We start from the raw sequence: 25067 nt of genomic DNA, 5'->3' as shown, positions 1-25067 counted from the left end.
CAGGAGCTATTATGCTTTACAGTAGGATTAACTATTATTTTAATGATGTGTCATTTATTAATTAGATGGGTGTATACACCCTGTTATAAGAAAGAAGTTCTCTCCAAAAAATGCCTATACATCTGAATAATTATATAGTGCAATCATAATTTTATATTAATATTTGACATGAAATGATAAAGCAATCATGAAAGTACAATTTTACCAAAAAAATAATCATAATTTAAAAAAAATATTTTTAATAAATGAATAAAATTAGATTTTATGAAACTAATTACAATTTAATTGTTACTTCAAGGTTGGTTTTCCATACTCAGCACTTCAATCTAAGATGAATAAGTTCTAAAATTCTAACTACGAATATGAGGACGTGAATTACCTCCTCTTTAAAATACAAATGCAGAAATTTTCTTTTTGGTATTACAGAAGTTTTACAAGAGAATATTACTTTTTTTCTTAAGGAAGCAAAGTTTGGTACGCCTAACACGAGCAGGCAGGTGATTTCCAGCGAAAATCCATAATTACCAGTATAGCAGCAGCGTGAGCAAGGGCAGCAAGAACAACAAACACATGAAAGATCTGATGACTGTGTCCTGCAATGTCAAAAGTGCCAGGCTTCCAACGTTCTGGTACTCTGGTAACATAAAACGCAACTCCTGCAGCGTATAAAACGGCCATAAGAATCTCAAGACCAAGAGATGCATATATTTGTGAATTGCCCCAGTGGACGGAAACTGCATGTGCTGCAGGAATCACCCCTGATATCCCTATGATGAAGAACAGAGTAGCCCTGAAAGATCGGTAGCGAGGAGAAGAAAGAGCAGGCGCGAGGAGGGTGATAATGGCAAGAATACCTAACACACTTATGGTGGTAATGTAAAAGAATCGGGCAATGGGGTTGCAGTAAAAGACGTAATATATGGGAGCAAAGAATGAGCAAACAATCATAAGGGAAATGCCAGCATAATCTAGGCGCCAAAAGAAAATGTTGAAGCGCTTGGAGTGGCAAGCAAGGAGGTGGGAAAGGGTGCTGCAAACCAAGCACCCCATTGCTCCTGATAAGAAAACAAACCATGGCCATCTAGGTATAGTTTCAAAACCATCTTGTTTATGCATGTGGAAAATTGACTCTTGTGAAATGCGTCTCAAGTGGACATCCTGCAAGCAACAAAATATGTTGAGACTTGATCGAAATGCACAAAATCCCCTACTTACATACACAGTTCTGCATTCTAGTGGACATATGATGAGTGCTATTTAATTAAGGAAAATTCTACTATACAAGAAAATGTATACACGAATTTAATACACAAAAATCATAAATAGTTGAATCAACATAAGGATCTCACTCATCCACAATTTTCATGCATTGAATTCATACATGAATTTTCATCTTGAATACCATCACGCTTTAGCAAATTTGCCATTTGATTACTTCTTTTTAGTTTGTTCACCTCTCTCACACACATATACATAACATAATACTTTTATTCTAGGAGGGGCGAGGATTTGAGCACAAGACAACTTACTTTAATGGCAACATGACTCTTTGATGCTCCCTTTAATCTGATGCGTGCACTCAAATCCTATTATCCTTATCTATGCCAATACTCCAACGTCCCTAATTACCTGCGCTCCACTGCGCCTAGGTTTTCTATATCTAAGCAACAACTCTTACCAATCAATCTCTTCCAAAGGTTTTTAAAATTTCCAGTACCATTACTCATAATTTCATTTTAATAATCAACAGATTAAGGATAAGCCTATTTCCACAACCAAAATGACTAATGCCACAACTTGTTATATACTATTTTAACTATTAGACTAAATTGTCATTCTATAATTTGACCCATATAATTATTTTTCATATAAAAATATAAGGCATTTCCATTACTGCTATAAATAATTTCTTGATAAATTAACTATTCACAAATAAAATTTTAATATGGTATCTATTTAATTTTTCATTTTTCTCTATTTATGGTTTTCTTTTTTCACATTAAAATAAATCTCCTTCTAAATCTTCTTTCTGATCAGAATTGGTGGTATTTTCAATTACTTCTAATATATTTTCTCTGTTTTTAAGACCTTACTTTTTTTGTATTTTATTTTTCCTAAAATCTCTAAATTATGATTTTTAAGATTTTTTTTTTTAAAATTGAATGGACAAATAATTATTTTAAGATGATAATTGTAATTAATAAATTACAAGCTTTATGAAAAGATTTCTACAGCATCCAAAAATGTTCCAAAGATGGGCCACGATTATATTCATTAATTATCACTTATCAAGGTGAGAAAAAAAAGGAAAATAAAATATAAAAAATAAAATTGCCAGATTTTTTATACACATTTAAGAGAGATTATAAAAAAATCCACAATACATGATGAAGCTTTTCTATTTGTGAAAGTCGAAAATTAATGCTGTTTAATTTATCATGGAATGAATTATTTAAAGCCAATACAGAAAGATGCTAATCTTTTGCACTTAATATAATGAAAAATTATATTAATTTTTATGGATGACATTTTATGAGGATAATTAAATCAAAAACTAAAATTACATTTACAAAGTTACGGCATAAACTATTTTAGTTGTTCAAATAGGCCCACCCAACATTAATTTAACAAAATAAAATAATTAAAAATTATTAAATAATACTCCTTCTATCTATAAAGATAAATTTACTTTTTTTTCATGTGTCTCAAAATTATATGCTACTTTCTCTTTTGAAATAGTAGTTTATCTTTTAGCTTACTAATATTAATATTTCTCTATTTAACATGCATTAAAAAAATTAAAATTTATTAGTTTTAGGAATAATTTAATAATATGAGTTATTTAATTTTTAATAAAATATAAAGTAAATTAAAAAATATTAAATAAAAATTATTACTTTAATTATATTAATTATATTTTTTTAATAGTAAATTTACTTTTATGAGATGGAAATATATTTTTTACAATTATATATTCAATCATTTAAAGTTTATTTTCATCAATAAATTTTAATCCAATAATATTATGACTCTATTCCGCATTTAATCAACTACAAAAATTAAATTTTATTTCCAGACATTTTTATTCAGCAGTAGGTTAATCCAACCGGCTTGATTTAATTGTATAACTGGAAAAATAATTATTAATTTATTAGCCATTCACATTAAAAAAATATATAGTTATTATATAGCACTAAAAAATTATATATTATTATATTTTACTAAATAGTAATTATATTTAGAGTAATTTTTAATAAATTTTATGTTTTAATCGAACAGAGTAATTTCCTAAAAAACAATGGTAGAAAGAAAAGCCACAAGCCCAAGAATAACATGGAGTGGAGGCTTCAGCCATCAAAAGCCAAAAAGCCCCAACTTTTATCATTGGCTCACAGGCAATATCTCGGTTTCGGGACCCACAACCAAATATGGTCTCCCATTACTCATCCCTCCCGCCCATATCTATTTATCTTGCCAATACTAAAACAGAATAAAATTGTAAAATAAAAATGAAAAGACCAAAATGGTCAGAAAAAAGTAACACTTACGTTAAGCACGTGATTATCAGAGACGTTGAACTCTGGACGGTTCATCACCATCAACGATTGAGAAACTTTCCTTCTGCGCAATCATTTTTTCATGGACCAAAAAAATCAAACACACAGATTCCTTAAAGTTTCGATCACGAATAAACAAATAATAGCTGAAGAAATTCAAAATCAGAACCTGGAGAAACCGTTTATGAATCCTCCCAGCTCAGTCGTCTCTACACAACTCATGACCGTCAACCCCAAAAATATCAGAAACCCTCCCAAATGCCTGCACCAATGTCATATCACATCATCATCGCCCAAATTTCACATCAATACACATTCATTTGCATCAAAATATCACTTACGTCCAGACATTTAGCGATTCGTTGTGCAGAGAGAAGACGCTCAAGAACGCATCCTTCACCGGCCATTCGCACCGGTAGTAATCCAATATGCACTCGTTATCTTGCAAATACTCAGGCAAGTCCTTGTATTTCACCAATCTCCTCTCAAATTTCTCCTTCTTCTTCGTCGTCTTTCTCATCGTCGACGTCGACATCACCTTCTCTGCTTTCTCTCTGTCCACCAGCTTCTTCTTCGTATTTTTCATTTTTTTCTCGCTAGGAATCCGTCGGAATCCTCTTCCCGGCAATCACTACGCCGGTCCTCCAAGCTCTGCGGGTGATCTGAAACTTGTGAGCTCCTTTTCTCTGTATCCTTTTCATTCCACCAATTTATAGATGTGTGCGTGGCGAAACCAGAAAAAGCGCGTGAGACATTGGAAAACGGAAAATATTCTTCAAGAAATGATAAGGTGCGCTGATATTATTTTAGGCGTGAATAATTGCTCTTGATAATTGGATCAATTTTATTTAATCTTCTCAGCGCTTGACACGTGTTATTTCTTAATGTAGCTGAGCATGTTGGATTGGTAAAGATCTTCGTGTGAAAACTAGTCTTTGGTTTTGAGTATTCAAAGATGGACGGAAGGTGAGAAATGTAAATTAGGTGAGGACTAAAAATTTATATTTTATTTTCAATACCTGATAACATAAGGTAAAACTAAAGTAATTATAGAAAAAAGAAAATCTAAAGAAAATAGAATTTCTATTGATTTTCAAGTGTATCAATATATTACATAAATTACTTTTATTTATAGGCATGCATGAGGAGATGGAGGGTTCATAATTAATGAATTGCTTAACGAAGTTCATTGAACTTATACAGAGAAAATGAAAAGTTAAGAATATTAATGGACATTCATCATAAATATGTTTTTAACATTTCCCTTTGAATGTCCATGCATTAAAGAATACATCTAGTTAAAACCTTATTAGAAAAAAACTTAGTGAAAAAAAAATCCTAATGAAGAAAAAATAGTACGTTATTCTTTTATAAAATACACAATGAATATTATCTTATTAAAAACCTTTATTGGGAAAACCCAATGAAAAAAACATAATAAAAGGAAAAAAGAGTATGGTGCATATTAACTTTTTCTAATGAAGATATTACTTAAGATCTTTGAGTCTTTGAATTCCAATCTTATTCATCAATTTTTCGAAACTTGTAGTTGAAAGTGTTTTGGCAAGCATATCAACAAAATTATCTCTTGAGTAAATTTGCTAAATATTAATTTCACCATTCTTCTAAAGATCATGAATAAAGGAAAATTTTAGAAAAATATATTTTGTCATGTCTCCTTTAATGTATACTTTTTTCAACTGATTTATGCATGCAGTATTATCTTTATACAAAATGGTTGAAACTTCCTTTTTGTTAGGTAGACCACATGTACTTTGAATATGTTGAATTACTTGTCTCAATCAGACACATTCTCAACTTGTTTCATGAATTGCTAAAAATTCTACATAGTTAGAAGAAATAGTAGCTTAGTTTGTTTTGTTGAACACCATGAAATGGCTATACCTTCACCTGTAAATATATTGCCTGTTTGAGATCTACTATTATGTGAATCAGATAAATAACTTGCATTTGCATAACTAACCAAATCTAGTTGTAATATGTTAATATAATATAAACTCATATCCATTTTACCTCGAAGATATTGAATTATATGGTCTTCGAGTTGGAGTAGAGTTATATCTTACTAAAAAATTTATATAAAAAGCTAAATTGGGTTGAGTACAACAAGTAGGATACATTAGTGCACATATTGCACTAAGATATGGTAATTCGGGACCAAGGAGTTCATCATCATTTCCTCGAGGTTAGAAAGGGTCCTTTTCTTATCAAGTGACCTCACAACCATTAGTGAACTCAATGGAAGGGTTTAATTCATGTAGAAACATTTCAATACCTTGGTTATATAAGTTGATTGATGGACAAAGATGCCATTTTTAAAATGTTTTATCTGCAAGTCAAGACAAAACTTTGTCTTCCCAAGGTCTTTCATCTTAATTTTTTTCTCAAATATTCTATAGTTTTGGAAAGCTCTTCATGAGTTTCAATAACATTTAAATCATCAACATAAATTGTAATAATGGTAAATTCAGATCCTAATCTTTTTATAGACACACATGGACATATAGGATTTTTATAGCCTTTTTTCAACAAATATTCACTAAGGCAATTATACAACATGCATTTAGATTACTTTAATCCATATAGAGTTTTGTATAATTTAATTGAATAAAGTTTTTGAGAATTTGATTTTTGTGCTTCATGCAACTTAAATCCTTTAGGAATTTTTTATATAGATATTTTTGTCAAGTACACCATATAAATAAGCAATCAATACATCCATTAAACACATTTCAACATTTTCATGAATTGTCAGACTAAGCAAATATCGAAATGTAATTGCATCCACCACAAAAGAATATGTATCCTCATAATCAATGATAGGTCTTTGTGAGAAACCTTTGCAATAAGTCATGCTTTATGTCTCACGATTTCATTTTTCTCATTTTATTTTTGCACAAGTACCCATTTATGTCTCACTGGCTAGACATTTTCTAGTGTCTGGATTATAGGTCCAAAAACTTTTTGTTTTTCAAGTGAATTTCATTTTCCCTTGATTGCGTCATTCCATTTTGGCTAATCATTTCTACGTCTGCATTCTTCTACAGTCATAGGTTCATGATCATCATCATCTTTCACAATATTGAGTAATACATTATATGCAAAAATATTGTCGACGTTTATTTTATTTCGATTCCATCTTTGTTCTGACATAGCATAATTTATCAAGATCTCTTCATTTTCATTACTTTTAAGTACTCGAATTTTTTCTGAAAATTTATTTGTCATGTCTAAATTCTCTTCTAGAGTTTTCTTTGTTGGACTTTGCTATGCTAAAGCTTACTCTTCTAGAGTTTGACCATCTTAAAATTTTGCTCTTTTTCATTTTTGAGGACTTTTATCTTTGAAATTGATAAGTTTATTGTGCTTTAGGTGTGCTATAGACTCAGTAGCATAGGCAGTTTGAGCAGTTTGTCCTTCAAGGACTTCAATTCTAATAGGAGCGTTTGTAGCTAGTATATGAGATTTTGAAACATGCTACATCAGTTCTGCAGGAAAGTCTTGGGTGTTATATATATGAGTTTACAAACCTCCCCTTATGAGCTAGCTTTTGAGGTGGAGTTAAGTAGGTTCATATCATTTGGTATCAGAGCCTCACTATGCACGAGTCAATGGGCCAGTGCCATGTATAAAGACTTTCTAACATTCTTCGAGAGAGGTCAGGGTGAACGAGTCATGACCCCAGTTGCTTCACAAGGACATTTAGTCTAAAGGGGTTGAGAATGATGTGTCCGGTCGATGGACCATGTACAAATGTTCCCTGACATTCTTCGGGAGAGGTCAGGGTGAACAAGTCAAGACCCTGGTTGCTTCATAAGGACATTCAATCTAAAGGGGTCGGGAATGATGCGTCCCACATTGGTTCTGCAGGGAGATCTTGGGTGTTATATATATGGATTTGCAAACCTCCCTTTGCGAGCTAGCTTTTGAGGTGGAGTTAGGCAAGTTCATATCAGGTTTAGTCACTCTCTTTAGGTCAGTGAATGCGATTGGCAATTGATTGTTAATATTTTGCAAATGAATTATATTTTGAACTTCTAGTGCACACTTATTGGTACGAGGATCAAGATGTGATAATGTAATTATTGCTAAGTAATTTGCTCATCCAGCTACTTATTTTCTCTCCCTAATGTTTGGAAAATTTATTCATCAAAGTGACAATCGGCAAACCTGGCCATAAATAAATCTCTTATCAAAGACTCAGGGTATTTAATTATATATGGAGACTCATACCCGACATATATTCCTAACCTCCTTTAAGGACCTATCTTAGTGTGTTATGGTGGAGAAATTAGAATAATATACTGCACATCCAAAAATTCTTAAATAGGAAATATTTGGTTCCTGACCCAAAACCGATTGTAAACGGGAGAACTTATGATAAGATGTTCTCCTGCTTCGTATAAATGCTATTGCATGCAGAAAAGCATATACCAAAATAGAATTATAGAGTTTTTTTTTTATATAATTTATGGCTTTGTAATTAATTGTAGTTGTTTAGTACATGATTCTGCTAAAATATTTTGTGTGTGAACATGAGCTAAAAAATGTTCAACAATTATTCTCATCGACATGCAATAATCATTAAAAGTCTAAAGTGTAAATTCACCAGCATTGTCAAGACAAATTATTTTAATTGGACAATTAGGAAAATGTGTTCGCAGGTGAATTATTTATGCAAGCAATCTTGCAAATGCCAAATTACGAGATGATAGTAACAAACATATGACCATTTAATTCAATTGCAACACCCCCTTACTCGATCTACAATGTAACCAAGCAAAAGAATGTCACATCCTATGTCAAAGCACCTATTCCTATCTTATTACCATTTATGACCAATTCTATTTCATCATAATTTAATTAAGGAAATTTTTTATATGGAAATTGCAAGAGTTTCCCTTGTACTATTAACGTTTGACCCGTTAAAGATTGACCTGCTAACAATATTCATATCATCAAGTCTCATAATTACTATAATTTCAACAACACACTTCATAATCTCAATTCTAATTCATTTTTATACATAAGTTTCTTTATTTACAATCATTTATAAAATATACATATTTCTCATACATCTCAAAATTCAAAATTGTATACATCATGTGCATACACTATTGTGGCTCAAACGGTATCTACCAGAATTATGTGATGATGTGACAATAATTTCTACTGCAGATTTATGCCAAATCCCTATCCAAATCTACTGAACCTTATCTTCTGAACCTGTGCAAGGAGAAACCATCGCACTAAGCATTTCTGCTTAGTGGTGCAGTATATAATAAACGTACCATATACAAATAAAATAATTTCATTCTTGTAAGAAATGAGGAAAAATGTACTTTTAACTATTCATGAATCATTTTAAAGAATATAGACTCTATAATTTCATGACATGAAAAATAATTCAATAACTTTATACTTATAAATCCTACCACTAAATGAGGTTACTTTCATTTCATCATATCTTATTTGGAACCATTTTCTTTATGATCACAATTAGAAATTTTCTTCTAGTAATCATAGTAATTGATGACAGACGATATACAGGTTGGATAATGGGCCCCATGACACTGACCGCTCGATAACTCTGGTCGGGTAAGCACAAGCTTACATTCTTGGTACTGATCACTCGGTGGCTCTGACTGGTGTAACACTAATTTTCATTCTTAGCATTGACCATTCGTTGGCTCTGGCCAGTATAACACTAATTTTCATTCTCGGCACTGACCACTCGGTGGCTCTGGCTAGTAGCATGCCCACTTATCTAACCTTATACCATTATCTAAGCTCATTTAGTTCATTTCTCATACATTCCAGATTTGGTACCTTAACTTCCTTAATTAATTTGACTAAGTTACAGCAGTAATTAGGCTATACCTCCTTCATGAGAATTGTAGATCCATATCTTATGTTTATTTTGGCATTTGCATTTGTGTAGATTGAGTTATGGCCATTTTGCCAAAACTGTTTAGGTGACTAAATATCAGTTTTCAGGTCACTTTCAGAATCAGGGCAAATTTCTAGACTCACTTTGTCAAGTCAATTGGGATAGGTTGTTGTCATAATTTAGCATCATAGTCTTCATATGAATTATTTTCCTATGTCTCAGGATTATACAGGTTAAAGAATCACTGAATTTGGAGTTTTTTAGAGTAAATTATGCTCAATTTAGTGAGTACTATTCAATTGATCATTTTTCTGGGTTATAGAATTTACATTTCTAGATCGCAGCCAACATTTAGGTATCTTCAGTTCAGTTTTAGGTGAAGGTTCTTCATGAAAGTTGTTCCTCTGTGTCTTAGCTTTCCAACAAGGTGAAATTTAGCTCATTTGGAATTATATATAGTGAGTTATGTCCAGGTAAACAGGATAGGTTCAATTGCACTACTTAACTAACTGAAGGACAGGTTTTGGTCAGTTTTTGGAGCGCGAATTTGAACAAGTTACACTTTGAATTTGTCATTTCGATCTTAAGGAAAGTTGCTCATTTATGTCTTAGGTTTTCAAAAAATCAAGAATTACCTAATTTGGAGTTTCCTAGAGTGAGTTGTACTCATTCTAATCCGGCCTATCCCTGGTGCCCTGCACCTAGGTTTCAGGTGTTATAACTCAACTTCTAGCAATTATTTCAAGTATCTACACCTAGAATTTGGGTAACTGGTCTTCATGAAAGTTTTAGTATATTGTCTTATCTTAAATTTTCAGTTGGTTTCACATCAATTGGAGTTATGTAGCTCAAGTTACAAGCATCTAATCTTATTGGAATCAAGCTGTCCAAAATCAGCAATAAATGCACAACATCTAACTACTCAATATTCTCACCAAATCACTAATATTCCTCAATAAATACTCATCAAATAATCATAAAACATACATAATAACATCATATAGACTTCATATAAAGAAAGCCCTAAATTTTATAGAAACTCTAAACTAAAGTTGTAATAACTTTCAAATTTAAGGAAGAATTATAGCACTAAACTTGTTTTCAAGCTCTAATCACCTTCAATTTACCAAAACTTTGATTTCTCTTCTTAGTCTCCCCATACCAAAATTCCTTCCTTCATAAATCTTCCAAATCTCTTTGATTTTTTGCTTGCTTTCATCAATTCTAAGCTCAATCTAGGGTTTTCTCTTAGTTTGCTATAAAATTTATGGAGGAAATTTAGGTAGTTAAACTTGAAAATGGAGCTCCAATGGAGGAATGAGAGAGAGAGAGAGAGAGAGAGAGAGAGAGAGAGAGTGGGACAGTAGATTTTGAGAAGAAGAAGATGGTTTTTTTTTTCTTTTAATTGCTATTTATATTATTTTATCCCATAATGGCAAACTTGTAAATAATAGGTAATGGCAAGCTTGTAAATAATTTGAAATATATAATTATTAGGTTTGACTATTTATATAATTATTTTTAATTTTTGTAATCTTGATTAATTAAATTAATCCCATCTTATTAACTTCATAAATTTCATTTTTTTATCAATGTTGGACCTTTAAATTTAATTGACCAAATTTTACTGTTATCGGGTTTCTGTTCATTTTTTCCATAATACTTGATAAATCCCTAACTTTGGTTTTTACTCTGCTTATTTGAACTTATTTCTTTTCATTTATTTGATTTATTAATTCACAAAGTCCTATAGGAACTGGAATAACAACTAGACACATAGTCACTTCCTACTGGTGTTACCCATTGCTGGGACTTATGCTAATTTAACTGATTATATTCCACTTCTTTTATTTGTCCTTCAATCTTACTTGATCTTTATTAATTTGATTATGACTCCTTACTTTAATTTAAGTGTGGTTTCAAACATCCTAGCCTTTTAGACAGATGTTAATTACTAAAACAGTAGAATGTATGAAGCTACTTAAAGTGGGGCGTTACAATTCTTCCCCTCTTAAAATAAATTTCTTCCTCAAAATTTACTTGGTTCAAATAGCTGCGGGTGTTGTTGCATCATGACTTCTTCGCTTTCCCAAGTTGCTTCCTCCTCTTTGTGGTTCCTCCAGAGCACTTTTATCAATGGAATTTTCTTATTTATTAGTTCTTCAACTTCTCGTGCTAAGATATTTGCTAGTTCTTCCTCATATGTTAGGTCAGGTTGTACATCAATAGCCTCTGCTAATAAGACATGTGAGGGATTTGATCTGTATTTTCTTAGCATTGAGACATGAAAAACATTGTGAATCTTGTCCAGCTTTAGTGGTGACACTAGCCTATAGGCTACCAGACCCACACGTTCAAGGATCTCGTATGGATCGATAAACCTAGGGCTTAACTTACCCTTCTTCCTAAAACTGAGGACTTTCTTCCATGGTGTTACTTTTAGGAATACTTTATCGCCAATCTCATACTCAATATCTTTCCTCTTCAGATCCACATAAGACTTTTGTCTATCTGAGGTGGCTTTCAAACTATCCTTAATGAGTTTTACTTTCTCCTCAGTTTCTCTCACCAAGTCTGAGCCTATCAGTTTATCCTCACCAAGTTCAGTCCAACATAGAGGAGTTTTACATTTTCTTCCATACATAGCCTTATATGGTGCCATCTTTATACTTGATTGATAACTATTATTGTAGGCAAATTCCATCAATGCAAGATACCTATCCCAACTTCCTTTAAAATCAATGATGCAACTTCTGAGCACATCTTCAAGTATCTAAATCACCCTTTTTGATTGGCTATCTATTTGAGGGTGGGAAACAGTGCTAAAATGTAATTGAGTGCCTAAAGCTTCCTGCAACTTCTTCCAAAACTGTAATATAAACCTTGGATCTCTATCAGAAATGATTGATACAGGCACTCCATGTAACCGAACTATCTTATTTGTATATAACTTTGCCAATCTCTCCAATAAGTAGTCGGTCTTAACAATTAGAAAATGGGCAAATTTAGTTAATATATCAACTATCACCCATACAGCTTCATGTTTCTTCTATGTAAGGGAGAGACCAATAACAAAATCTATAGTGATGCGATCTCATTTCCACTCTGGTATCGATATTGGTTGCAGCAATCCTGAATGAAACTTGATGCTCTGCCTTTACTTGCTGACAGGTTAAGCATTTAGCCATATAATCTACAATATCCTTCTTCAAGCTAGCCCACCAATAGTGAGTTTTTAGATCTTGATACATCTTTGTGCTCCCTAGATGCATAACATGAAAACTATTGTGTTCTTCCTCAAGAATGCTCTTCTTAATTCCCTCATTATCAGGTACACATATTCTCCCTTTATAATACAAATAACTATCTCCCTTGATCTCATATTCATTTTCCTTCCCCTCTTGAATCTGCCTTACAATGGTTGTTAGCTTCTCATCCTATTTCTAGGCTTTTTACACTTGCTGTAGTAGACTAGGCTTAACTTGCAATTCAGCTATGATAGCTCCATCTCGTGCTAAAGTCAAACGAGCATTCAAAGATCTCAAAGCTGTTATGGACTTTCTACTTAGAGTATCTGCTACTACATTTGCCTTCCCAGGGTGGTAATCAATGTAACATCCTCACTTTAGCTAGTCTATACAGTCTACCAATGTCAGTCTGGGCAGCTAGAATGTTTGAAATTATAAATAGACTAGAGTAAGGAGTTATAAATAAACCCAATAATGCTCATAAAAATCAAGGAAAATTTTTAGAAACCAAATACACTAAGGTTAAACGAGCCGAAACCCCAGGGATGAGTAACCCAAAAGGGAAGTGACGGTAAAGACCATTAGCAATCCTAGACCCGGGGAAAACATCATGAAATAATTTTTGGGACCTCAGGGAAGGATTATTGGGGTTCCAATGACAATAAAATGTTAAGAAAACACAAGGAAAATTTAATTAATAGGTACACATAATTTTGGCCCGTTAAGCCAAATGGAGGGCATTTTGGTCATTTCGTCTTCAGAGATGATTTTTGACCAACTTGTCCATTTATGTAAATAAATTATATGACATAAAATGTGAATAAATATTGTTAAAAATTTAATTGAAATTAAATAGACAAGAAAAGGATAAAAAAAATGAAAGAAATTGGAATTATGACATCATAATGTTGTCATTAAAATTCTCCCACCCAATCTAATGTTAAGACATGGCATTAAATTAGTTAAAAAGACTTATGGGCAGAAAAATAAAAGAAAAAAAAAATCAGAACCTTCCTCTTCCTTCCTTGGCCGAAAACTCTCCCAACTCCACACCTCCATGAAAGCTTAAACAAAGCTTGATATAACCCACCAACTTACCTTGAAACTCATCCTTGTCTTTACAAAAAGTTATTCATACACCTTGGGGAAGCTAAAGATAGTAAAAAGAAGAAGAAAGGCGGAGCTCTTGTAAGGTTGAAAATTCACTCCATTAAAGGTTAGTGACTAAAATTGATTTTTCTCTTTTCATTCATGATGGAGGAGTGAAAATGAGTGTAAATTTGTAAAGAAACTTGATAAATATCTTGTGTATGCCCATCCCAAAATTTTGTTAGCCTTGAACTTAGTAGAGTTTTGAAGATTTCTTAGAGTTAAATTGAAATTTGGCTGCCTTTAACATCAATACATTGCTTAGGACAATGGAAGGTATGTAAATGCATGACTTGAGATATTAGGGTTAGGGTTTGAGCATGAAATGGAGACTTTGAGCATGTAATGGTGAAAGTAAGTTTTAATGGTCAATTAGTGACCATTTGGTTATGTGTAAACAAGAAATAAAGTGGTTTGTATAGTGGGAATTGAGGTTAGTGTAGCTGCCCTTGGTGACCTGCAGGACTGGGCATGAGTCCAGCAGGTTTGAGCAGCAATAACTGGAGTTGTAGAGGTTTAATTGGTGCAAGGCCAATTGGACATAAAACTAGACACATAATGGCACAACTTTGGTGAAGAAACCATGCCCATGAAACCAAACCAAGTTAACCTAAAGATTGCCCTAATCCGGGTGACCTGTAATCTGCCTAGGTAAAATGACCAAATGAATAGTGTTTAGTCATTCGGTCATAACTCAGTGTAGAAAGGTCCAATTGACCTGAAATTTTACCAGCAATAAGTTGTGATATAGACCTACAACTTTCATGAAGAAACCTAACCCTAACCCTAACCCAAATTATGACCATAACATATTTAAAAAGTGACCTGCAGTCACTGCTCAAAATACTGTGGATTTGATCAGTCTAGAAAATCTAGAAAATTTGTAATCCGGCCAGTTGTGGTTTTTGGGCCATAACTTGAGCTACAAAACTCCAAATAGAGTGATTCAAAAAAAGAAATGTAACAAGACAAAATAAGGAACAACTTTCATGTTGACTACTTTGCCAAAATCACACTGCAAAAATGACTAATGGAACAGTAAACACAAAGCTTGAAATCTGAAAATTTTGAACAATTAACATTAATCTTGGAAATGGTATTGGCAACCAATACCAATAATTTTAAAATGCAAAATATGGTATGTTGGGAATATTATAACCAATGTACCTATTATCCATGCAAAAGTCAATATTTTTGTTGACTAATAAAATGAATAGTAACACCTAAACTTGAATTTCAAGAATTGTATAATTTAAGAATGTAACATGCCCTAGTACACCTAGCAAGATTGGTTTGGATAGGTTAGCATGCCAATAGGGTTCTGTTAGCAGTACTACATATGGCTTCATGCCATTATGTGTTTTATGTCCTCATGTGCCATTTTGTGATAAAATAGCCTTTGGCTATGTTGATTGAGATATTATACTTGGGTTTTATCCCTGATAATTATTATAGCTTATTAGCTATTTGTTGCACACTGGGAGACACAATGTGACCGATGGTGTGATGGTCTGAGGTACTTAGTATCCAGTGCCAGTTACCCGTTTATCTAGTCTAGTCGACTAGTATGGGTTACTCGGGCAATGACAATGAACCTTACAAAATTTTAATCGAATAATACTGCAATAAATGCCAGAAATTAAGTCTACCTAAAATGTAAACATACATTCTGCATATTTATATTATTTTAGTTATTTTATTTTATATTGTCACCACTAAGCAGAATTGCTTAGCGCGTCACTTCTGCCACTCGTAGGTACTGGAGACATAGCTTTGGAGTCCAGCAGACCTCATATAGGGTGAGCTTTCAGATCTGCACACGGAGTCCAGAGTCACCTCACATTTGCAGTGCATTTGGTAGGATATTAGGCCATTTTTGGTATTTTGGTATTTTGTATCTTGTAAACTTCTGTAATGAATATTATAAACTCATGTAATTATGCTCTTGATGTAATTATCTATGAATTATGTTCAGTAATAAATGTGAGCATTTCTCATTGAATTGAGTGTGATATGAAATGAATTGAATTTTGAGATACTGAAGTGATTTGAGAAATCGTTGAAAATATGTTGGTGGTTGATTGGGATTGAAATTATGATTATATTGGAAGTACTTTTAACAGATTCAGAAGAACTATTTTTCCAATTTACAACCGGCACTCTGCCCAATTTTCTATAAAATTTGCGAAAAATTCAGATTAATAAAAAAAAATGTAAATAAATAAGTAAAAAGGGTAAATTGAATGGAAATATGATTTGGTGCTCTGGCACACTATGTGGAATATCTTGCTCGGCTACACTATAGACGGGTAAGGGGTGTCACATTTAGTGGTATCAGAGCATCGGTTTAGGCGTTTCTGGGCCTAGATGGAGTGCATACTATTACATTGCATTTGTAAGTGTTGAGGTGACACTGATGCAGATTTGTTTGTTTTCTTATTTTGATTAGGATATGGATCCTGCTTCTCAAAGAGCAGTTGATGAAGAGGTGGAGAGTCGTGCTCCACTAAGGGCTGAATCTGGGGGCAGGGGAGAATCTGCTCCACCAGCAGCTGAGGCACCTGCCCAACCTCAGTTTGCACTATTTCAGCGAATGACCGAGTTTTACCGACAAATGATGGGGGCAATTCCACCACCACAACCACAGCCACAACCTCCACCAGCACCACAGAAGTCCCATCTGGAGAAACTGCGAAAACATGGGGCTGTGAATTTCTTTGGGAAGAAGGAGGATGATCACATGACAGCAGAAAACTGGTTGGATAGAACAATCAGAGTGCTGAAACAGCTTAATTGCACCCCCGAGCAGAACCTGGAGGGTGCTGTGTCCCTACTTCAGGATGATCCATATCAGTGGTGGGACATAGTAACCAATGAGGTGCAACCGGAACGGATCACCTGGGAATTCTTCCTCACAGAGTTCAGGAAGAAATATGTTAGTAAAGTATATTTAGAAGAGAGAAGAAGAGAATTTATCAGTCTGAGACAGAGGCAACTATCAGTGGTAGAGTATGAGCGGGAATTCATCAGATTGAGCCGGTATGGGAGGGAGATAGTCCCTACAGAGGCAAAAAGGTGCAAAAGGTTCGAAGAAGAGCTAAATGACAATATTAAAGTCATGATAACAGCATTGGAGATCACAAATTTTGCCAAAATTAGTAGATGCTGCATCGAAAGTAGAAAGGGTCCGATTAAATGAACAAACTAGAAGGGAAAGACAGCAGGAGAGGGGTCCAGGTCAGTCCAGTTCATTTTCTGCTCCCAGTAAGAAGAGTAAGGGTCCTTCTGCTCAAGGTTCAGGACAATCACAAGGTCAGGGTCAGTGTAACACCCCTATTTGCATAGCATAGTATATTTCACTGTTCCGGTGACCGGAGTCGGTCCGGACAATTAAGGGGATTAGAACCATACTTAAGACAACTAGATAAACCATAAATATAAATAATTAGTAATGTTCAATATTAAGTATAAACAAGAAAAATGGAACATAAGAAGTTAAACGAGCCGAGAGTCACAGCGATGGGTGACCGTCTCGGGAACGACTGCGAAGCCATTTTAAACTTAAATTTCGAACCATAAAATGTGACACTGCGGTCCTTAGGACCATTATGAACACAAGGGAAAAGAGAAAATCACGAAAAAGAACTGTTAAGCCAGTCAAATAATTAGGTCAGGGATCCGGAAGAAATATTGAATTATTTTCAAATTGGATTGAACCGGCGAGGGGCAATTTGGTCAATTGACCCCGAGAGCTGACTCCTGACCTAGCTATCAAATAAAATCAGAGAAAAGAAAATTTCGGAGTCGGGAATTAAATTAAAGAACTAATAGGAAAATAAATAAAAAAAAGAAGAAAATGGAAAAGTCAAAAGGTGATGACATCATGCATGACCTCATGCATGATGCCATAAAGAATAAAATTAATTTAATTACTTATTTAGATTTTTGGGTCTTCCATAAGGATAAAAACAAAACAAAAGGAAAGAAAAAAAAAAGTAAAAAGTCTTTCTTCTTTTTCTTGTGGACGTCTCCCATCTCTCTCTCTTCCTCACCATTGCAAACCTCCATTAAAGCTTGCTTCAAGCTTTGAAACCACCATTAAACCTCAAATCCTTCCATACTTGCTTCGCAAAAACTTGTTCTAGTCACTTGGGAAGGAGCTTGAAAACAAAAAGAAAAAGAAAGGAAGAAGTTTTGAAGAAAAAGAAATTCTACATAAAAGGTTAGTAATCAAATTTGATAATTTGAGTTTGATTCTTACATTTCTAACTTAGTGAGCTTGTAAATAAACTTAAAATGGAAAGGAAATTTGTTGAGGGATTATATAGAATTTTGGACAGCTAGGGTTTGGTTGGACAAAGTATAAATTTGTTTGAGCTAATCATGTTAGGAAGCTTAATTGAGTTAAGGGAGCATGTTTATAAGTGTTTAATTAGCTAAATGCAACAAATGACATGAATTAGGGTTTTGAACATTAGGGTTGATGGACCAAAAATGTGAAGAAGTGCTAAATGATGTCTTTGACATAGTTTAAAGAAAGAAATGGCCATTTGTAACCTAATTAAGTGTGTTAAAAGTGTTTGAATCAAAGCCAAATTCGGATTGGGTATGTGCTATGACCAAAAGCCAACTTTGAGGGACCAAAAATGAAATTTTACAAGTCCAATTGGTATGGGACCAATTGGGAATGAAAATAGGCACTAAATGACACAATTTTCATTTCGGAAGCATGCCCAAAAAGTGACTAAAACCTAGTAAACAAATTGATTAAAATTGAAAAATTGCAGGCTGCCCTGCACAAAACTGACCAAATGAACAGTATTTGTTTATTTGGTCATAACTCGAGCTAGGTACTTCAAAATGACCTGAAATTTTACCAGTGGCTAGATGAGATATAGAACTAAAACTTTAATGAAGAACACCAATCCAAATTATGCCATTAACCCAATCAAATTACTGAGCAAAGTTGGATCACTGAATCTGCAGACTGCAGATTTACCATATGAATATAACTCTCTCTAGAAAACTCCGATTTAGGTGATTCTTGAACTGATGGAAACCTAAGGCATAGTAGAACATTTCATATGAAGAAAATTAGACCAAATTATGGATCTAACTTGATCAAATTGCTGAACGAAGTTGGAATCAATAATCTACCAGAATAAAATTCTGCAGCATGAACAGTAAACGTAATTTGCATATAACTTGAGCTACAAAACTCTAATTGAAGTGATTCAAAAAGGAGAATAAACTTAAGACAATAAGGAACATTTTCTATGAAAGAAGTTTTGCCAAATTCCAACAGTAAAATGACCAATGGAACAGTGCAACCTAGACACCAAAAACTGAAAATTGACAATTTTGCCTAAAAGACTTTAGTGTTGAGAAAATGACCAAAACTAACAAGTTCAGTGACCAAAATGTGGTATGTGGGTGAAGTTGGAATTCCCATACCTATTAAGCCTTATAAAGTCAAAAATTTGACTTGAATAGTATAGTGAATAGTAACCCGAAACATAAAAATTTCAAGAACGTCGAGTTTAGCACATTAGAGCTAGGTAAAAGTGAAGTTAAATTTATTTTTGGATTTATGCTAAGTTATGGTATTGAAACACTGTGAAACTGTGTGTTTTAGCTGAAAAAGACTTGGAAGCTCTGAGAGACTGAGTCAAGGCTTAGAGGCGACTCACGTCAGGTCTGTGCACAGTAATTTTTATTTAAATATATGATTCCTGAAAATTTGATTTTTTTTGAGTTAATTATGAATTGTGTTGCCATTTATGATTGTGAATATGACTTTGAAAATTGATCAGATTTCTCATAAATTATTTGAATAAATTGTTTTGAACTGATTTTGTGTTCACACTTAGCATGACAGTATCACATTATTCCTCCTCCATTTATGGGATTGAGATCGTTCATTTTCCTCCCTCTCTGGCTTACTAGTTGAGGTCGAGATCGGATGAGTACTCATTAGCTAGCTAGCCACCTCCCTCATTAATTTCGATTAGTGGAGTTGTAGATTGCTTTGTCGTGGTGTACAACACGGTATTGATCAGAAATTTTGTGTCATGGCTTAAGTTGTGTATGATTTGGCAACACTGTGTTTATTGAACTATTTGACCAAATTTTGTTATTATAAATTTTAGTAACCTGTGAAATGTGATTGAGAAATATTTAAATTGTGATTTGATAATGAATGATTTATGTATTATATTTTAAATTTTTATTGTGCGCCACTGAGTATTTTTATACTCAGTGATAGCTTATTTTACTATCACAGATAAGAGCAAAGAGAAAGCAGCAGAGTGAGCTGTGGGATTGACAAGAACTCTTGATCATTTTTGTACGGGTATTGTTTTAGACCCTTGTAATTATTTTGATATAAATACTGTAATGTCATAAGTATCAATGTAAAGTGAGCAGTTGTATAATAAATTGTAATAATATTATTTTTGGATTTTATATCTGTAAAGTTAATTTGTGCATACAATATTGATAGAATAATATAAAATAGTTTGTTTTGAGAATTTTGAGATGCATTGACTTGAGAATATTTGGAGTTTGGGAGTTAGGAAAAATTTATTGGAAGTGCTTTTTACAGGTTTTGAAGAACGGTTTTCTCCAAATATAAACGGAACTCTGTCAAAATTTTTATAAAATTTACGATAAAATTAAAATGGACAAAATTTTTACTAGTTTATAAGCTTTGAATAAATGATTTTAATTCCTACCAAAATGCTCAGCACTTCCAAAATGCAAGAAAATAGTTTTAAAATCTCTTGTAGTGTACTTAATGAATTATCGGTAGGTGAAGTTTGATCGTTCATTAGGTATTCTACGGGATCTTGTTATGCCTTACAGAGGGGTAAGGTGTGACAGTCAGTCTCAGGGGCCCAGACCACAGTTCACACCTAGGAGAGGCTAGTCCACACCATCAGTGAGCAGCTTTCCAGGGACCGTGTTTAGAGGACCAGCCCCAGCATCTTCTGCCTGTCCATACTGCCAGAAGTGGCACAAGGGAGACTGTTGGCGAGTGATTGGTGCATGTTTATGATGTGGATCTACAGAACATCAAATCAAGAATTGTTCGAAGAGGACTACTACAGCTGCTCCAACATAAGCTGACAGACCTGTTCTTACACCACAAAGGGATAGGAAGCCCGGTAAATCTGAAGCAGCTGGTCTATCACTGAGGCCTGCATCTGAGTTAGCTGAGAGGCCAGAGGCCCTGCCAAGGCCTATGCCATCAGAGCTCAAGAGGAGCAAGATGCCCCGAACGTCAATAGGGGTACATTCTCTCTCTACAATACTTATGTGCATACATTGATGGATCTAGGATCCACTCATTCATACATCTACGTCAAACTACCCGTAGAGAGGGGAGTTTTGGTAGAGGAGAGTGATTAAGATATTCTGATCACAAATCCACTAGGCCGCAAAGTGTTAGTGAATAAAGTGTACAAAGGTTGCCCATTGAGGATTCAGGGGTATGATTTCTTGGCAGATCTAATTGAATTGCCCTTCCACGAGTTTGACCTAATTTTGGGAATGGACTGGTTGTCACGTCATCAGGAAATAGTTGATTGCAAATTGAAAAGGATTTCTCTAAAAACTTCTGAGGGTAATAAGATTTCTGTTGTGGGTGAAAGGACAGATTTCCTATCCAATGTTATCTCAGCCACAGTTGCAAGAAGATTAATGAGAAAAGGCTGTGAAGCTTACCTAGCACACGTGGTTGATACTAGGCAGGCTAAGCCGAATCTGTGTGATATACCCACAGTAAGAGACTTCCCAGATGTATTTTCTGAAGAATTGCCTGGTTTACCACCAGAAAGGGAAGTCAAGTTCACTATTGAGGTAATGCCGGGTACAACACCAATTTCTATTGCTCCTTAGAGGATGGCACCCACTGAATTGAGAGAATTGAAAATTCAATTATAGGAGTTGCTTGATAAGGGGTTCATACGCCCCAGTGTGTCACCATGGGGAGCTCCGGTGCTGTTTTTGAAGAAGAAGGATGGAACCTTGAGATTGTGTATTGATTACCGATAGTTGAACAAAGTAATTGTGAAGAATAAATATCCGTTGCCCAGAATTGACGATCTATTTGATCAGTTGAAGGGAGCCGGTGTATTTTCAAAAATTGATCTCAGATCAGGGTATCATCAGTTAAGGGTAAAGGATGCAGATGTGTCAAAAACTGCATTTAGAACCCGGTATGGGCATTATGAATTTCTAGTGATGCCGTTTGGGTTAACAAATTCACCAGCAGCATTTAAGGACCTTATGAATCGTATTTTCCATCCATACTTAGATCGGTTTGTAGTGGTCTTTATTGATGATATTCTGCTGTATTCCAAAACTAGGGAAGAACATGATGAACATTTGAGGATTGTTCTGTAAACCCTGCGAGAAAAGAAGCTGTATGCTAAGTTGTCCAAGTGTGACTTTTGGATGAGTGAAATCTCCTTTCTTGGACACATAGTATCAACTGAGGGGATTAGAGTGGATCCCAAAAAGATAGAAGCAGTGATGGAATGGAAGCCTCCCAGAAATACAACTGAGGTCAGAAGTTTCTTGGGGCTAGCTGGGTATTACAGAAGATTTGTGAAGGGGTTCTCTCTTATAGCTGCTCCAATGACCAAGTTGTTGCATAAGAATGTGAAATTTGACTGGAACAACAAGTGGCAAGCCAATTTTGAGAGGTTGAAGGCTATGTTGACAGAAGCACCAGTGTTAACACAGCCAGTGTCGGGAAAAGACTTTGTGGTCTACAGTGATGCCTCGCATAATGGGCTAGGGTGTGTATTGATGCAAGAGGGGAAAGTGGTTGCCTATGCTTTCAGACAGTTAAGGCCACATGAACAAAACTACCCTACTCATGACTTGGAGTTAACAGCAATTATCTTCGCACTAAAGATATGGAGGCATTATTTATATGGTGAAAAATGCTACATCTATACAGACCACAAGAGTCTAAAATATTTGCCAACCCAGAATGAGCTCAATCATAGACAGAGGCGATGGATTGAGTTCCTAAAGGACTATGATTGTGTGATAGATTATCATCCTAGGAAGGCAAATGTAATTGTTGATGCCTTAAGCAGGAAGTCCATCACAGCTTTAAGATCACTAAATGCCCGTCTGTCCTTAGCTCAAGATGGAGCTATTTTGGCTGAGTTACAAATGAAGCCATACCTGCTACAGCAGATACAAGTTGGGCAGAAGATAGATGGAAAATTAATGGCTATTGTGGGTAATATTTCAGAAGGGAAAGAAACTGATTATGAGGTGAAAGCAAATGGGTGTCTGTACTACAGAGGAAGAGTGTGTGTACCAGATAATGGGGAACTGAAGACTAGTATTCTGAAAGAAGCACACACTAGTATTTATGCTATGCACCCGGGAAGAACAAAAATATATAATGATTTAAAGCCTCATTATTGGTGGCCTGGTATGAAGAGGGATATAGCTGACTATGTGACTAAGTGTTTGACATGTCAGCAAGTTAAAGCAGAACATCAAGTTCCATCAGGATTGCTAAAGGCTATAAGCATACCTCATTGGAAATGGGACCGGGTCACTATGGATTTTGTTAGTGGTCTACCTCTCACCCAAAAGAAGCATGATGTAGTGTGGGTGATAGTGGATAGATTGACGAAGTCAGCACATTTTCTGCCAGTTAGGACTGACTACTCTGATGGAACGGAAGCGTGAAAAACACAAGTTTATACCATTGAATTCAAAAATTTTCACCTAGGGTCACATGCATCATGCAAGATTTATTTTTATCTATTTGATTTCAATGATAAACAACATATTAAAACTCTTTTAATATGTTTTTGGATCTGTATTTGCCATTTAAGATTTTAAAATTAATCAGATTAATTTTAGAACCCTATATTAAATCAAGAATGATTACACTAACCTCTTGATGCACTGCAGCGTGTCTGCGCCTTTGAGATTCGTCTTCAGGATACCAGATGTTATCCCTCTAGCTTGTCCACACCAAGAACACCTATGGCAGCCCTTGAACAGCTTCTAAAGTCTTTTCTATTAATTAGAAATTCAAGTTCTGCCTTTTAAGAGATTAGAGATGTAAACAGGACACTAGAAACAATTTCTAGTGTTCTTAATTCAAGAGATTGATGGCTAATCTCTTTGAATTGATGAGAGATGAAGAAGAATAGATGAAAAGTCTCAAAGTGGCGTGACAAAGGAGAGGAGTGGCTGCTGGTTATTTTTTCTTTCCATAACCACACTTAAATAGCTAGGCTAACACATTAAACCCTTCATGTCACCCTTTGATTAGCTCTAGGTTTAAGTGACCCAATCACATTGTGCCAAGTGTCAAACCTATATTTATTCTTGATTTTAATCATCTTACATGATTAAAAAAAAACATTTGGCAAGCTTATGTGTAATCCCATGTGTCACCATCTCATGGTGCCACGTGTCACACTGTGAAATGACCAAAATGCCCCTGTGTCTTAATTTTGAGTTCTTAACCCAAAATAATTATTTTTCTTCTTCTAATTAATTTATATTAAATATAAATTAATTAATTAATCTCTATTAATTAATTTCTCATTAATTAAATTCATATTTAAACACTTTAAATATAAATTTAATTTATACTACACATCCAATAATCTAGATTTGGTTTCAAGTCATGCCAGGGACTTTGCAATCTAATTGTAAACCAAACCTATTTAATTAATTAATTAAACTCTTTAATTAATTAAGTAAATCATATTTAAATAGGTGATAACTTGTATATGTGTGTGACTTACTAGGCTCATCACTAATTGGCAATGAGACATGATATCAACTCTTAATATCATCAGAACTCTTTCTTACCATAAATGATTTCTCTAAATCATTTTATGAACCTCATAGACCATGGTTAACACCTAGCATAGAATGCCATGGCCACCCAATTAGTAATAAGGTTTACCTTAAATGAACCTATAATCATATGTTACCATGCACTAGAATCTCTCTGTTACAAAATCCCAACTCAAGCTGGAGTCATGGTTTATGTCAAACTCCATTTGCTATGAATATTATGTTCTCTTTTAATTCCAGTTCTTGATTAAAAGATTTTCTCATCAGAAACTCTTTTCTGAATAAATCTATCTGTCCTGGCTAGGAACTTGAAACATCAAGAACAATTAAATGAACATAGGATTTTATCTC

The 25067-nt window shown here is 34.2% G+C and overlaps 1 protein-coding gene and 1 long non-coding RNA gene across 2 annotated transcripts; one reads left to right on the top strand and one right to left on the bottom strand.

Moving 5' to 3' along the window:
* Positions 1-219: 219 nt before the first annotated feature.
* On the bottom strand, positions 220-4286 carry LOC110645182 (heptahelical transmembrane protein 2). The gene is made up of 4 exons (XM_021798241.2): positions 3899-4286; positions 3727-3819; positions 3549-3621; positions 220-1158 (listed from the first exon to the last, which is right to left on the bottom strand). The coding sequence occupies exons 1-4, from the start codon at positions 4141-4143 to the stop codon at positions 481-483; spliced, it is 1089 nt and encodes a 362-aa protein (XP_021653933.2). The 5' UTR covers positions 4144-4286; the 3' UTR covers positions 220-480.
* On the top strand, positions 4218-15861 carry LOC131171885 (uncharacterized). Its single transcript, XR_009142548.1, has 3 exons — positions 4218-4347; positions 4448-4541; positions 15622-15861. It is a non-coding gene; the product is annotated as an uncharacterized LOC131171885 (long non-coding RNA).
* Positions 15862-25067: the final 9206 nt, after the last annotated feature.

The sequence above is a fragment of the Hevea brasiliensis genome, chromosome 13 (assembly GCF_030052815.1).
Source record: "Hevea brasiliensis isolate MT/VB/25A 57/8 chromosome 13, ASM3005281v1, whole genome shotgun sequence".
Classification (NCBI taxonomy): domain Eukaryota; kingdom Viridiplantae; phylum Streptophyta; class Magnoliopsida; order Malpighiales; family Euphorbiaceae; genus Hevea; species Hevea brasiliensis.
Note: the sequence above shows the minus strand (reverse complement) of the source record. Positions and strands in the feature narration are given on the sequence as shown.